The sequence below is a fragment of the Lepidochelys kempii genome, chromosome 11 (assembly GCF_965140285.1).
Source record: "Lepidochelys kempii isolate rLepKem1 chromosome 11, rLepKem1.hap1, whole genome shotgun sequence".
Classification (NCBI taxonomy): Eukaryota; Metazoa; Chordata; order Testudines; family Cheloniidae; genus Lepidochelys; species Lepidochelys kempii.
In genome coordinates, this window is record NC_136390.1 from 20867345 (window position 1) to 20881708 (window position 14364).

Genomic DNA, 14364 nt, shown 5'->3' on the forward strand with positions numbered 1-14364 from the left:
GCATGACAGTACGGTGAGCTTTGAGGTCAAAGGATAAATTACGCTCACTTCAATATTTTTGCCTACTGAATCTTAACTGGCAGTCACACAGCCAAGAAGGCATAGCCAGGGAAAGGAAGGCTTCATGAGTGCTTGAAGAAAAATGGTTAGGAAAAAGTGGCCTGCTATATAGCATAGTTTCATTTTCCTTTGTTTCCAGTTATAATCATCATGCTTCAGACAGCAAAGTTGTACTCGCTTCATGACCTTGCTAAGACACTTAGGTGCATAAATACCTTTGAGCAGTGATGAGCTGCCAAAATCTTAATGGGTTCCCTCCTCACCCCATGAAGGCGTCGTTGCCCACCCCCGCCCCCCAGGGACTCCTGCCCCATCCAACCACCCACGTTCCTTGACCCCCCCCCGGACCCCTGCCCCATCCACCCCCCTCCCCTGTCCCGTGACTGCCCCCAAAACCGGGCAGGAGGGTCTCGTGGGCCACCGTAGTGGGTGCCCACCCCTAAGAGCCAGAGGCACCTGCCGGGGGGCGAGGTGGGGAGTCCCGGAGGTGCTTACCTGGGGCAGCTCCCAGGAATCATCCCGCAGGTCCCTCTCGCTCCTAGGGGCGGGGGAGTATAGCTACGGGGGGAGCAGGGGGAGTGGCCACTCCCCCACTGATCACATCAAAGGTGGCACCTTAGGCGCTGACTCCCTGGGTGCTCCAGGGCTGGAGGGCTCCAGGGCTCCAGGGCTGGAGCACCCACGGGGAAAATTTGGTGGGTGCAGAACACCCACCGGCAGCTCCCCGCCCCACGCCTGCCCCCAGCTCACCTCACCTCCACCTCCGCTCCGCCTCCTCTGCTGAATGCGCTGCCCCGCTCTGCTTCTCTGCCCCCTTCCCCGGCTGAGCGGGAAGCCGCGGCCTGCTTCTCAGCCTTCTGGAGAAGCAGAGCGGGGCGACGCGTTCAGGGGAGGAGGAGGAGGCGGAGCGGAGGTGAGCTGGGGCCGGGGGTGGGGCGGGGCCACCAAATTTTCCCCTTGGATGGTCCAGGGCTGGAGCACCTATGGAGTCGGTGCCTAAGGCGCCACTTTTGGCTGGTTAAATTTAGAAGCCCTTTTAGAACCGGTTGTCCCTGGTGGAACAACCGGTTCTAAAAGGGCTTCTAAATTTAACAACCAGTTCTAGCGAACCAGTGAGAACCGGCTCCAGCTCACCACTGCCTTTGAGGATCTGGGCCTTAGGTCTTGATCTTCCTCTTACTCATGCAAGCTAGCCATTGACTTCAATGATATTACTAATGTGATGAAAGGTGGTGAGACTGGGCCTTTAGATTTTCTTTTCCTAAGTTTAAAATGAATGCAATTATTTATCTACCTCACAAGTGCAGAGATACCACAGAGATAAGTGCAGTGTAAGAACTAGCATTGACTGGAAAGAGCTGTTGTGAAGTTTAAAGAATATTGTAAAGCTATTATATTATTTATATGGTAAAGATCGTGAATAAAAGGTGCCAGATAAGGAGTGCAAAGTACTACTGTAAGCCTAAAGTCTGTGTCTCAGGAAAAGTATTATCTCTGTCAAGCTCTAAGGACTCTATGGTAACGTGTTTTCAGTTACAACACAAGGGCAAGGACAATGAACTGTGGCCCACTGTAAAAAAAGAGTGTAAGAAGAACAAGCCGAAATCGGTAAACCTAAAGCCAGTGGAATGAAAAATGAGAACAGCATGCTTAGCAGCAGTTTTCCCTCCTCTTTTTTTTTTTACCTTAGCAGCAGCCATACAACCGATTAGGAGCCTGTCGCCAGGATCTTCAGTCATCCCCTGAGGTAGACTCATGATCCAACTAACATGTCGCGTTTGCACTTACTCTAGCTTCTCAGATAATGAGGACTGTTTGGAGGCTAGGAAGGATGCTGTTGCAGGAAGTGTTCACAACACTGAAAACACTGATCATGTAGGGTTACTACAAGCTACAGTGTTGCTACGGTTTACTAACTGTGTTGTTGCTGAAAAAATACTATTGATCTTGTTACAATAATTAGATAATTTCACTCAGATAAATATTGTTGTGTCAAATGATAGTGATACATACATACCATATATTAAGTTTAGGTCATATTCTAGTGATTTTCCCTAGAATATCTTCTGTTGTTTAAACACATTAGAATGAATTATTTGAAGATCTGCCATATAAATTCATTTTTACATGTTTAAGTATAAGTGGCCACAATATGTCACTGGTGCTCCACTATGGAAGGATAGTCCTGTGGTTAAGGCACTGGCCTGGCTCATTTTCTTGGCAGCCTGACCTTGGGCAAGTCATTTAATCTTCTGGATGTTTAAAAAACAAAAGATGAAATGTGATCCATACAGAAAAGGAGTCTGTCTCCACAACTCGTAGGAAAATCAAACACCAAATTTATAAAATAGCATCTTATTTTTCTATCTTTTTCTTTACTATAACTTTGTGAGTAAAATTAATTCTCAAGAAAGTGTGGGAACTATAACAGTAACCTAAGCAAGTTATCATGTGGGTAAGCTTTTTGTTATAGCACAATTCTGTCTTGCAACATCCCTAGGCTTCTCCTGAGTGGAGACTGTAAGTCAAACACAATTGAGCTAAATGGTTTGCTATTTTTGTGATGTGCACAAATTGGGAACTGGGATGAAACTATAGACTCATTTTACACATGATCAAAGCCAGAATTCAAGAAGACTGGTTATTCTAACAAACTGTGACTGGATCGTACATATGGGCAGAGTAAGGCCCAACTTCAAGTACCTAAGTCCAGAATTTAGGCACCACTGAAATCCTTAAAACCCCTGCTCAGCTGCTGCCTAACTCACCTACATTTTCACTGTAAAAGTCCCCTACACACCTAATTTCTGCTTCTGGACATTGAATTGAGGCACACACTGCCTCAATCTAGGGTCCCAGATGCCTATCTCATGCTCAAACCCCAGTGTGATCCTCAAACCAGGTGAAGATGGCATTCCATTCTCACTCACTTTCTGGCCCAGTGCATATTTAATTTTTTGTACACAGTGGCACTCCTTCAACAAGTGTGATTCTCACACCAGAATAGTCCAGCGAGTAGGCCATGTTACTTGAGAGATGTGGGAAACCTAAGGTCAAATCCCTTCTCCTCATCAAAGTAGCAGGGGGGAATTGAACTAGGGTCTCCCACAACCCAGATGACTACCCTAACCACTGAGCTAAAGATTATAAGGAAGACTATTGTCTCTTCTTTTCTTTTCCCACCCCCAGTTATTTTGTGTGGCATTAGGTATGCTCTGAGAGTGCCTGCCAGACCAGGCCCAACAGGAAAGATAGGAAAGGAATGCCTACTTTGAGGAAGCTGCCAGGGCTTAGGTATGAAATAGGTGCCAGCCATCAATGTGCATGCCTAGCGGCAGAAAGGTAGGTGCCTTGGTTATTTTAATGTCAGAAATGAGGGACTTTATACTGCTCCAGAGTAAGACGGGATTTGAGTGGGAGTTTTTGAGGATCTCAGTGGCATCTAAATGTTAGACTTAGATGCCTAAAATGGGAGTTAGGTACCCAAGTAGTTTTGTGGATTGGGGGCTTACAGCCTTAGGCCCCAATCCTGCAATATAAGGGAGGCCTCCTCCTTCTCCCCACTCTCCTGCTGATTCATATGGAGTTAGGCATGTGCCACCATTGTTGTTGAAAGAAACAGCTTAAGCACCTCACTCCAGCCTGGGCCGATGTCCATGAGAGGGGACACAACACTCACAAAGTTGGCATCTGCTATTGGCTAGCTTACGTGGTGGCTCCTTGTCTAGTGTGCTGGATTTTATGGATTTCATTCTTAGGCATCTCTCTCTCCCCATGCACTGTAAAGAGAGCGTAGGTGCCTAACTCAGGGTTTATAGATTCCACTGGGCGCTTACAACTGGAAAATCCCCAGCTGCCCTGTTAGGAGCTGGGGTAAAGATTACTGTGAGTTTACTGGAATCCTCTCAGTTGGCTATATAATTTTCAGTAATATACTAGACAATGAACCAAGAACAGGTGTATTTTTGATTAATGTCTTCATAGTAGATCACCTGCATTTGATTAATCAACTTTCAAATATTTACTGGGGCTTGCAGTGGTGAAACTTAATGCAATAAATTATTGGAGTAAACCACATTGGTATAACTCCCAATTTACATTAGTGCAATGCATCTGCATTAGGGATTTTGCAGTGGTGCAATTTACATCAATTAAAACTTCTCTAATGCAGCTAGGAAGCTTGGAGTATGTCAACAATAACCTCTCAAAATGATACCGTTGGGAATCGATAACACAGTTGGCCAAATCCACTGAAGGTCTTGACATCATGGACTTCAATGGGAGTTGTCAGTGCTCAGCACCTCTCGTTTTTTCAGCTCAGTAACAATGTTTAGCACTTTACCAACATTATCTAATTAATTGTCCTATACTTCTATGAGGTAAATAAGTATTATTAAATAATTTTAATTCATAATTAGGCAACCACTAATCTTTTCAAAAGTCCTAAATAAAAAAAAAAGTAAATTAATTTCCCCATTGCCAGTAACAATGGAATGCGACTTTACTGTTGCTTCATCCAGTGGTGTCTCTTTCCATTTACTAGCGATTTGGACAATCGACTGCTCTGATTTATAAAGAACCTAGCAATGTTCAATCACTGTACAAAGAAGTTAAGTTTGATTGGTTCTGTCTCTTGGGGAATTCACTGAAAGTATGCTATTAAAAATAAGTGTGCCATGTGTGAGAAACACAGTTTTTATTTAGTTGGAGATAGATGGCTCTTTGGTACACAACTGCATGGTGGTTACAGCATTGTGATATTGCATCTTTTATCCACAAAACCTTTGCTTTGGCTTTGCTTTCAGATGTTTTTTCATAATTTTTAGTAAATAAATTTACCTATTTCAATCTGAGGCATCATAAAATCAGTTGAATATTCCTGGCCACTAGTACTTATTACTTAATCTTGTATGTAAGAATTTGCTTTTATACAATAAAGGTGAAAATTCTGGTTTATGAAAGAGGCTTTGTGTATTCCTGAGAAACAAAAATGAAGGACGAAACCTCTGGTTCACATCTGTCATTATGATACGGTATTGGTATCTGAGGTTGGTATGTGTGCAAGAAAGAGAATTAGGAAATAATACACAAATTTTTAAAAATTGTAATCCAGGGAGGTGTTGGATTAACAAAACAAAAGAAAAATAGAGAATAACTGAGCATTTTGATTTTCTTCCCAAAAACTACTAGAAGAGGTTAATCAGGAGAGGGTGGGACTTCAAGTGAATCTGAGAACAAACAGAAACCCCAGCTTAGTTTTATTTCACACCAATGACTAGTGCCTATGCCTAATATTTAGGAGTTTATTTTGTGATGCAGAAAACCTAGTCATTGAGGAAATATTTTCAGTCTTGTGTGAGGAAAGCTCTCCAATTTCTGTACTAGAATTTAAAATGTCTCCAAAGGTGGTGACTATTTTGCCAAATTCTGGAATGACTTTGTATGCTGATTTAGAAGATAGAAATTCTAAAAAAACTCAATACTGAAAATAATATTAAATGACTACCAAAAAAAGGAATTGGAGGCTTCCTGTAACAGGGTGGCTTGCCCCTTAAGGACCCCTTAGCCAACTTGTGATTTCACACCTGGGAGAGATCAGGGTGATTTCCCCAAAAGAACATCAAAAGGCTGCAATGAAGGGGAGAATTCTCAGCAGTTAGACCAGGGGTGGGCAAACTTTTTGGCCCAAGGGCCACATCGGGGTTCCAAAACTGTATGGAGGGCAGGTGTAGTGTATTAAATTGCTCCCCATAGGAATGTGCTACTTACGGTGTACTACTTACGTCTACCCCTCCTGGTGCACTGAGCAGCATGGTAAGGGGGCGGGGAACAGGGTGGATTGGATAAGGGGCAGGAGGTCCTGGGGGGCAGTCAGGGGACAGGGAGCAGGGGGTGGTTGGATAGGTGTGGGAGTCCCGGGGGGCCTGTCGGGGGTGGGGGTGTGGATAGGGGTCAGGGCAGTCAGGGGACAGGGAGCTGGGGGGGGGGTTGGATGGGGGTGGGGTCCCGAGGGGCAGTTGGGGTGGGAGGTTCCAGGAGAGGGCGGTCAGGGGACAAGGAGCTGGAGGGGTTGGATGGGTTGGGAGTTCTGAGGGGGGCAGTCAGGGGGCAGGAATTGAGAGAGGGTGAATAGGGGGTGGGGGCCAGGCTGTTTGGGAAGGCACAGCCTTCCCTACTCAGGTGTAGTGTATTAAATTGCTCCCCTTAAGAATGTGCTACTTATGGTGTACTATTTACGACTGCCAGTCCTGGTGCTCCATAAGTAGCATATTCCTACGGGAAGCAATTTAATACACTACACCCTGGGGGCTCTCGCAGCTGAACTGCCTGGCAGGAGCTTGCAGCCCCGCCGCCATGGCGAACTGAGGCTGTGGGGGAGCAGGGACAGCAGGGGAGGGGCCGGGGGCTAGCCTCCCTGGCCAAGAGCTCAAGGGCCGGATAGGAGGATCCCGTGGGCTGGCCCGTGGGCTGTAGTTTGCCCACCTCTGAGTTAGACACTGCTAGTGTAACCTAGGTGCCTAATCAGGAGATATCTTTTTAAGAGATCTGTTGAGGGTGGGTGGGTAGAAGTGAGTTGTGTCTGGGTCATTGTTGTTAGGCAGGTGTACAATTAGCACTCCACATCTGGAAGTTTCTCGAATTGGGTGTGGTAGTTTTGGGTATGCTCAATAGGTTCCCTGTAGCTTAGGGGTTCTCAAACTGGGGGTCATGACCAGGGGGTCACGAGGTTATTACACTGGGGCTGCGAGCTGTTAGCCTCCACCCCCATACCCTGCTTTGCTTCCAGCATTTATAATAGTGTTTAATATAAAAATTGTGGATTTAATTTATAAGGGGGGTCATACTCAGAGGCTTGCTGTGTGAAAGGGGTCACCAGTGCAAAAGTTTGAGGACCACTGCTGTAGCTGGACTCAGACTCCATGAGGGCAAGCAGCCAGGGCAGTTGCTTTACAAAAGGCTGTGTGTGGGCTGAGAGAAGCTGAGCCCAGGAGCAGAAAGCAGGCTGTTTTCCCTAACTCTGAAGCATTTTGCAGCAGGGTTTTTTTTTTTTTTTAAATCTATATAATTGATGGAGTGGCTGGTTAATCAGCTGACTGGCTAACCATGATTTCAGCAGAGGAAGAGTGTGCAGGGATTCCAGTTTAAGATTCCTACACGCAAGTGGAGGGAAGATGTTGCTTTTGACTCAGCCAACTGTATAGATTTAATGATCAAAGACTCTAACGGAGACTCAGATTTGGGAACTCTGAGTTCCTTCTCACTGTGTTTCTGTGTGGACTGACCTGCTTAGATTTAATCTGTTTTCTTTATTTATGTTTATGTATACCTGGGAAGATAATCTGTGGATGATAAAGTAGCCATGTTATGTTGTAAAAATTAAGTTGTTATTATTTATGTTTCTTTATCATAAGATTTTATAAAGTTGGTGCTTAAGAATTAAGTTCCTTTTGTTCCTTTGACCCTGTGAAATCCTTACTGAAAATCCTTAGAGACTGAATTTTGGGTGTCCAGCTGCTTTTCTATGGGAGTTGCAAGTTTTTTTAGGCACTGGAGAAGGGCAATGAAGTGAACTCTAGCTCACCCAAAGGTCTCACTAGGAATGAGCAGGATCTAACAGAGAATCAAGACTGAGGGTAGGTCTACAGTTAACATGCTGCATCTGTGCAGCTGCGCTGCAGCGGTGCTTAAGTGAAGACACTCCTACACTGACATGAGAGCTTCTCCTGTCAGTGTAGTTAATCCCCGAGAGATAGTAGCTGTGTTGACAGGAGAAGCTCTCCCATTGACATAGAGCTGTCTACACGGGGGGGGGTTAGGTCTGTATAAATATGTCGCTCAGGGGTACCCCTGACCCATGTAGTTATACTGATACAGATCTGTAGTGTAGACCTGGCCTGAGACTCAAGCCAGGTAAGACCTCGGAGTGGTTTGCCAAAGCAAGAGAGGCCCCAAGCAGGAAGGCCTGGGAGGAGGAAGAGCAACCTTTGTGTGGACTTTTGGATGAACTAGAAAACTTTATTTGGAGTGTTTATTAATGTAATAAAGCACAACCTGAGAAGGGATGGGAATGGACAAAATTGTTTTTGAGTTTCTTGAACAGTCCAAGAGGGGGAACTTAGGCAAACTGCCAGTAGTGTGATCCTAGGCCATGAGGGGGCATGAGGGAGGCAGACTGCCAGTAGTGTGATCCTAGGCCATGAGGGAGCACGGGGGAGGCAGACTGCCAGTAGTGTGAGCCTAGGCCATGAGGGGGCACGGGGAAGGCAGACTGCCAGTGGTGTGATCCTAGGCCATGAGGGGGCATGGGGGAGGCAGACTGCTAGTGGTGCTGCCCATCACAGATGGCTGAGGAAGATTCTACACAGTTCGTGGAAAAAACAAAATAATAAATGTGAGAGTAAGGGAGATGACAGAGCGGACCTTAGAAAATATCATCGGAGAAAGAAGGCTTAGGTGGTTGGGAGACATGCTAAGCAAATACTGAACAGGATACCCAGGAGAAGAATGAGAAAGTGAGGAAGGCTAAGGAAGAACTGGTGGAAAACAGTGACAGAGGATATTGAATGTGCTGCCATCGTCTGGGAAGAAGTGTCACAACTAGTGAGTGTCTGTAATCAGTGGAGGAACGGAACTGCCTAATGTGTCAGCAGCACAGGAGGATCTAAGGTAGGGATTTGAGTATGATTATGACTAGACATTGCCAGTCGTCTCTTAAAGGAAAAGTGACACAAACCCCAACACTGAACTTCCCCAAATCATCAGGACAGATAAGATGGTTGAACTGGTGCTGGTATGTTGATAGAAACCGCTGATTGACATGATATTCTGACTATGAATCATTTGGAAAGATCTGGACATCAGTGACCCTGCTCGTCTAAGCCAGTTTAAGGGAGTACAATAATTCTTGGAGATAGTCCATTAACAATACATATGAGTCCTCGTGCTGAAGAAATCTGGCTCCCCTTTACCACACAGAATGTATGTTAGTGGTGGTGGTTCTAAATTTTGTGTCTTGTTTGTTTATAATAACTCTAAGCTGCAAACATTAGGGCTCTTTTGAGAAGCAATGACGAATCTGCGACGTATCAAAAATATTGTTACTGGCCCCAGACTCAGTCATCATTTGGAGAATCAAATTGTTAGTTTATACTTTTCCTAAAGGTTGCAGAGCACAATCTATGTTCTTTTTTTCCTATCTGTAAACGGACAGGAGGAGCCACAATTCTGACTACATATGATGGGCCTCAGTGTTCATTGTGGGCTAGTGTTGCAAGGTTTGCTAGTCAAATGTCATTCATATTCATTGCTTCTCAAAACAGCCTATAATTCACGAACTGCTCTTCTAGTGGGATATAATGTCTGTGTTTATTGAGAATCCTTCATAATGTTAGCAGGTGATGCTCTGTTATCTTTGTTTTGTATTTGTTCCTTTCTAGTGGCTTGCTTGCATACACTTTTTATAATTTTTATTAGGAAGCCTGTTTCATTATCCCATTTATGCTTTCCCTTTATTATTCTACATTAGGTCTGTACTTTATTTTTTTTTAATTTGTTTGTTTTAATTTTCTAGGATCTTTTAATTTGGATGCTACTTTAGTTCTTTCTGTGAAGGTCATTTTGTCATGATTGGCACCGACAATTGCTCTTGCATTCCTCTCCACCCCACCAGTACTATGGAGTAATTCTAGGAATAGTGAATGCCTCTCTTCCTTTGTGTTTTTTTCCCTTGTGCAGTGAATTTGGCAGTACTTTCAGAAGGAACTGTTGCTTGCATCTGTTAGCAGCAGCCTGGACTCCTTGGGGCACAGACATTTGCAAGTTTGTGTTGTGTGCCCGCTTGAATTGGCTGTTGGGGGCAACTTAGCTTTGTGCCTAAGTGAAGGCTCAAAGTACACGTTGGGGTGTCTGTAATTGGTTAGCACCCTCAGAGAACACAGAGGTAACAAGGTCAGTATCGCCCTTTATCCCCTAGGGAAATTCAAGAGGCAATGTCTAAATTGGAAAGCTGTTTCAATCAAAAGTATTTTGCTATTGGAGGAATGTGTTTGTGGGCAACACCTGGATCTAAGTAATGCTGGACCAGGAATATACTCCACATTTGAATTCCTCTACATAGGGGAGTTCTCACTTTTATTTTTTTTTTTGCTTTTTCAGTTTGTTTACTTTCTTCATTTGTTTAATTAGTAAGCAAGAGACAATCTCTATAGATTTGCTGTTCTTAGTCTCAGTACAGAAGTTGTATATGACTCATCAGTGTCAGGGCTGACATCTGAAGCTTTCTCCCCTACTGTAAGTTTATTTTTTTTCCTAAATATGTCTGAGTCGCTTGGTTCTGATATCCCCGACAAAGATTTTTTTATATGGTCATGGAACAATATTTGGAAATGGCTACACCTACATTAATGTTTATAGAAACATTCAGTAAGAGTTTCAAAAGAGCTTAACAAACATCTCCCAGTCAGGCACCTAAATAAATAGCCAGATTTTTAAAAGAGCTCAGCCTCCCATTATGCACCTAAATGGTGAGTTCAGGTTTCCCAGTGGGACCATTGTTGTGCTTAAGTGCTTTAATGAGGCAAGCCCTTGATTTCTTTGTTATCGTTTAAATCCCATTTGAGTTCAGTTGAACTGCATGAGATAAAACCTGAATTCATGCCTAATATTGCTTAGAATTAGTGAGTTCATTGTATCAATTGATAAACAGTTAATTGTATCCACCTGATATCACCTTGGTGCATGTCACATTTACATAATACAAGGCAGTGCTTATGATATCAACAGGAATGTCTGAATTATGCTCTTAGCCCTCTGTAGCAATCTTTTACTAGAACATGGATCACATCTGAATGCTTTTTCCCTTCTATCTGTTTAGAATTTTGTCCCTGCCTCGTTAATTAAAATCAGCTCACTGCAGCCAGTGATTGAAATATCCAATAATAAGTGCTTATTAATGGGTGGAAGCTGAGCTATTATTAATACAAATTATTTTGTTCCAGAGGTTCTGCTCAAATTAAATGGAAAACCAAATTAAATGGTGATTTAATTAAGTGGAATAGAATGTAGAGGACAAGAATTAGAAGGTGAAGATCTAAAAGAAGCACATTCTTCCAGTGGTGACATATAACAGGTATAATCCTTCATCAACAGGATGAAACAGGTATTTCCTACCATTCAGATAAGACTTAAGGAACCAATGGTAAGAATTACATTACAAGATAAGAAACTAAACAAACGATAAAACCCTACAAACTGGAATAAAGGAGTTGAAGGAGGGGAGGCTAAAGAAACAAAGGATGTATTGCTAAAGATACATTGTGCAGATGAGTACTACCAAATACTGAAAATTACTGAATTGTAAAGACAACATATATTATAGAATAATTGCACATATCCAGAACAACCTGGGTAAACAAAATATGACTTTTTGAACAATTTCTTCCATGATTGACTAACAGAAGCAAATGTATATTTTATGCTTAAATTTATATAGTATTAATAATCCTAAGAACCCCATAAAAGCGACAAGTATGATTTAACATTCTATATAATGTAAAATTATGGAAATCACTTTTCTTTGTCTTGACTAAGCATGCACGGTTAGCAGTTGCTCTTACTGTGACTGTATGATGTTGTTTTCTAACTTCATAAATGTAAATGAATGTTTTTTATGTACATACATAAATGAAGTTTTGTATGTAGAGTGGTATATAATATTTTTAAAAAGGGACTTTATATTGAGTTTTTCATCTTCAAAGTGCTTTACAATTAGCAATTAATCTATTCTTCTACAGAATAGACTCTTTGTTTGCTAATGCATTGGAAATTATTCTAATCTCATACAATGGTCCTCAGTAAACTATTGGTATTTGATGACTTGATAAGGATACAATGGAGTTAATCTGGCAGAGCACCCCTGGTACAGAAAGTCTGAATTTGACCCATACATTCTGTTTTCTAGGTTTCAGTATTGTACATATTAACTCCATATCAATTTTCTTATCCTTTTCTACAGAGTCACATGTGAAACAACTAGTTTATTTCTAGAAAGCAACTAACCCACTTATGAGACTAAGTAATACACAGTGGCAACAATACTAATTAAAAACATTTGCATCTTGTTTCTCTCTGTTATTTGTCAATTATACTCTTTTTCAATGGATATAACTCCATTGCCTTCATGTGGAGTTACTCCTGATTTACACTTGTGTAAGCGCGAATGGAATCAGGCCCTTCAAATTCATTCCAGTAGTGTGGAGACCAGAATTACTTGGAATAGACTAACCTCTAAGAAGTACTTTGGGGGGATGACCATACAAACCGCGAGGGCAAAATCCTCCTGTCAGTTAGATCCACGCAACCCCATTATAACCTTTTGGTTACCTTCTCTAAAGAGTTTTACTAGGGTTGTTGAGCTTCCAGGATTGTCCTGGAGTCTCCAGATTATGTAGTGATGAAACCCCCAAGAATATGTCCAACCAAAATTGGCAACCCTAGGTTTTACAGATGTAACAGAAAGGAGAAGTTGCACCTACTGGATTTATTAAAGTACACAGATGTTTAGTTCTTAATTTTACTAACTTCTACACATTTTTTTGGCATTTCTGCAGGCCTATTGTTGATCATGAAACGATACCACCCTTGTGGCAGTGAGTGATCACAAACCAGCTCCTGAATTGCTGTTTGCTGTAATTCCAATGAATCAAAATTGGTGCTGTGGTAGGGATTGTGCAGAATCTGGTGTCCTTCTGGAAAGCATTCCGGAGCTAAAGAAAGGGTAAAAAGAATGAGGGTTACAAAATATCCATTTCAGTTTCTCATCATTAATAACTGCTGAAGATGGGCTAAGAAGCCGGTGTTCAAATCCAGAGTAGGTTCAGGCTAGGATTCAGGGCCAAATTATGGCTACGGCTCAAGTTTGGATTTGTCAACTCTAAAATCTCAGGACCTTTAGTTATAGGATGTGTGCCATCTTGGTCTGAAATCTCACAAGATTTTGACCACATTTGAAACAGAAGCAGAAAGTAAAGCCCTTCTTGTTTTGCATCCAACTTGTGTTTGGTTCTAGAGACTGGCATCTGAGGGCTTTCCTACACTGCCGTGCAGTTTGGGTGTGAATAGCAGTTAGCATCAAAATGATGCACTGAAACTTCCCTGTGTGGACACTGCAGGCACAAACTAAAAGGTTCCTAGTTCACATTAATGTAGAGTCAGTCCTGTTTGAAGAAGACTAAACATGAACTAGAAACCTTTTAGTTCATGCCTGCAGTGTCCACATGAGGGGGGTTACAACACTGCACTTTCGTGTGCACTGCTGTTCAAACCCCCATACTCTGAACTGCAGAGCAGTATAGACATAGCTAGAGTCTCCTCTCCTCTCCCCTCCCCTCCCCAAAATTCAAAAGGGAAAGAGAGGTTGATCTGAGGTTCCAGATTTGGTAATCTGATCATACAATTTTTTGATTTATTTTTAACTTAAGTACAGTGTTTATGATTATTTTTAGTTTCATATAAAGAGATATCCCCTAGCACTAAAATATGGAACATCATTCTCAAACTTTTCAATATTTATCATTCTAGATCAGGGGTCAGCAACCTTTCAGAAGTCGTGTGCCGAGTCTTCATTTATTCATTCTAATTTAAGGCTTTGCATGCCAGTGATACATTTTAACGTTTTTGTAAGGTCTCTTTCTATAAGTCTATAATATAAAGTAAATAAGGTTTTAAAAATGCTTAAGAAGCTTCATTTAAAATTAAATTAAAATGCAGAGCCCCCCGAACCGGTGGCCAGGATCCGGGCAGTGTGAGTGCCACTTAAAAAGTAGCTCGCATGCCGCCTTTGGCACGTGTGCCATAGGTTTTCTACCCCTGTTCTAGATCATGAACTAGTTTTATTTATACCAAGAAAAATAAAATATGAAGAGTTTGCAAAGAATTAATAAAGAATAAATAGCCTGAAAACAACTTGTTATATTCAGAATGAAAGCTAAGGTAGAATTTATTTGAAAGCATTTATGCTGAAAGTTACACTGTGATACTTTCTCATGTCTTTGGTTAAAGAATATATTTTTCAAAGATTTTATTTTCTTTGGTTTACTTGGTTTTGGTTTCCCCTTCCCCCCAAATAACTGGGGACTCTTATATTGTATAATAAATAAAGTACACCTTCTTAAATACTAAAAGACATATAAACATTTAACACTGTAAAGCCTTGAAAATAATCTAGTTGTCTAGCACTGATACAACTCCCTCTTACTGCTAGAAGTTCAAAACATGCAAAAATTGTATGAAAATTGTTCCTTGGAA

General features: G+C 42.1%; 1 protein-coding gene across 1 annotated transcript in view; it reads right to left on the minus strand.

Moving 5' to 3' along the window:
* The window catches only part of LOC140895919 (von Willebrand factor D and EGF domain-containing protein-like), a 198798-nt gene extending 185190 nt beyond the window's left edge, over positions 1-13608 (minus strand). Inside the window, 2 exon segments of the mRNA XM_073306827.2 lie at positions 12640-12824; positions 13542-13608. Coding sequence (XP_073162928.2) covers positions 12640-12824; positions 13542-13608 — 252 coding nt within the window.
* Positions 13609-14364: the final 756 nt, after the last annotated feature.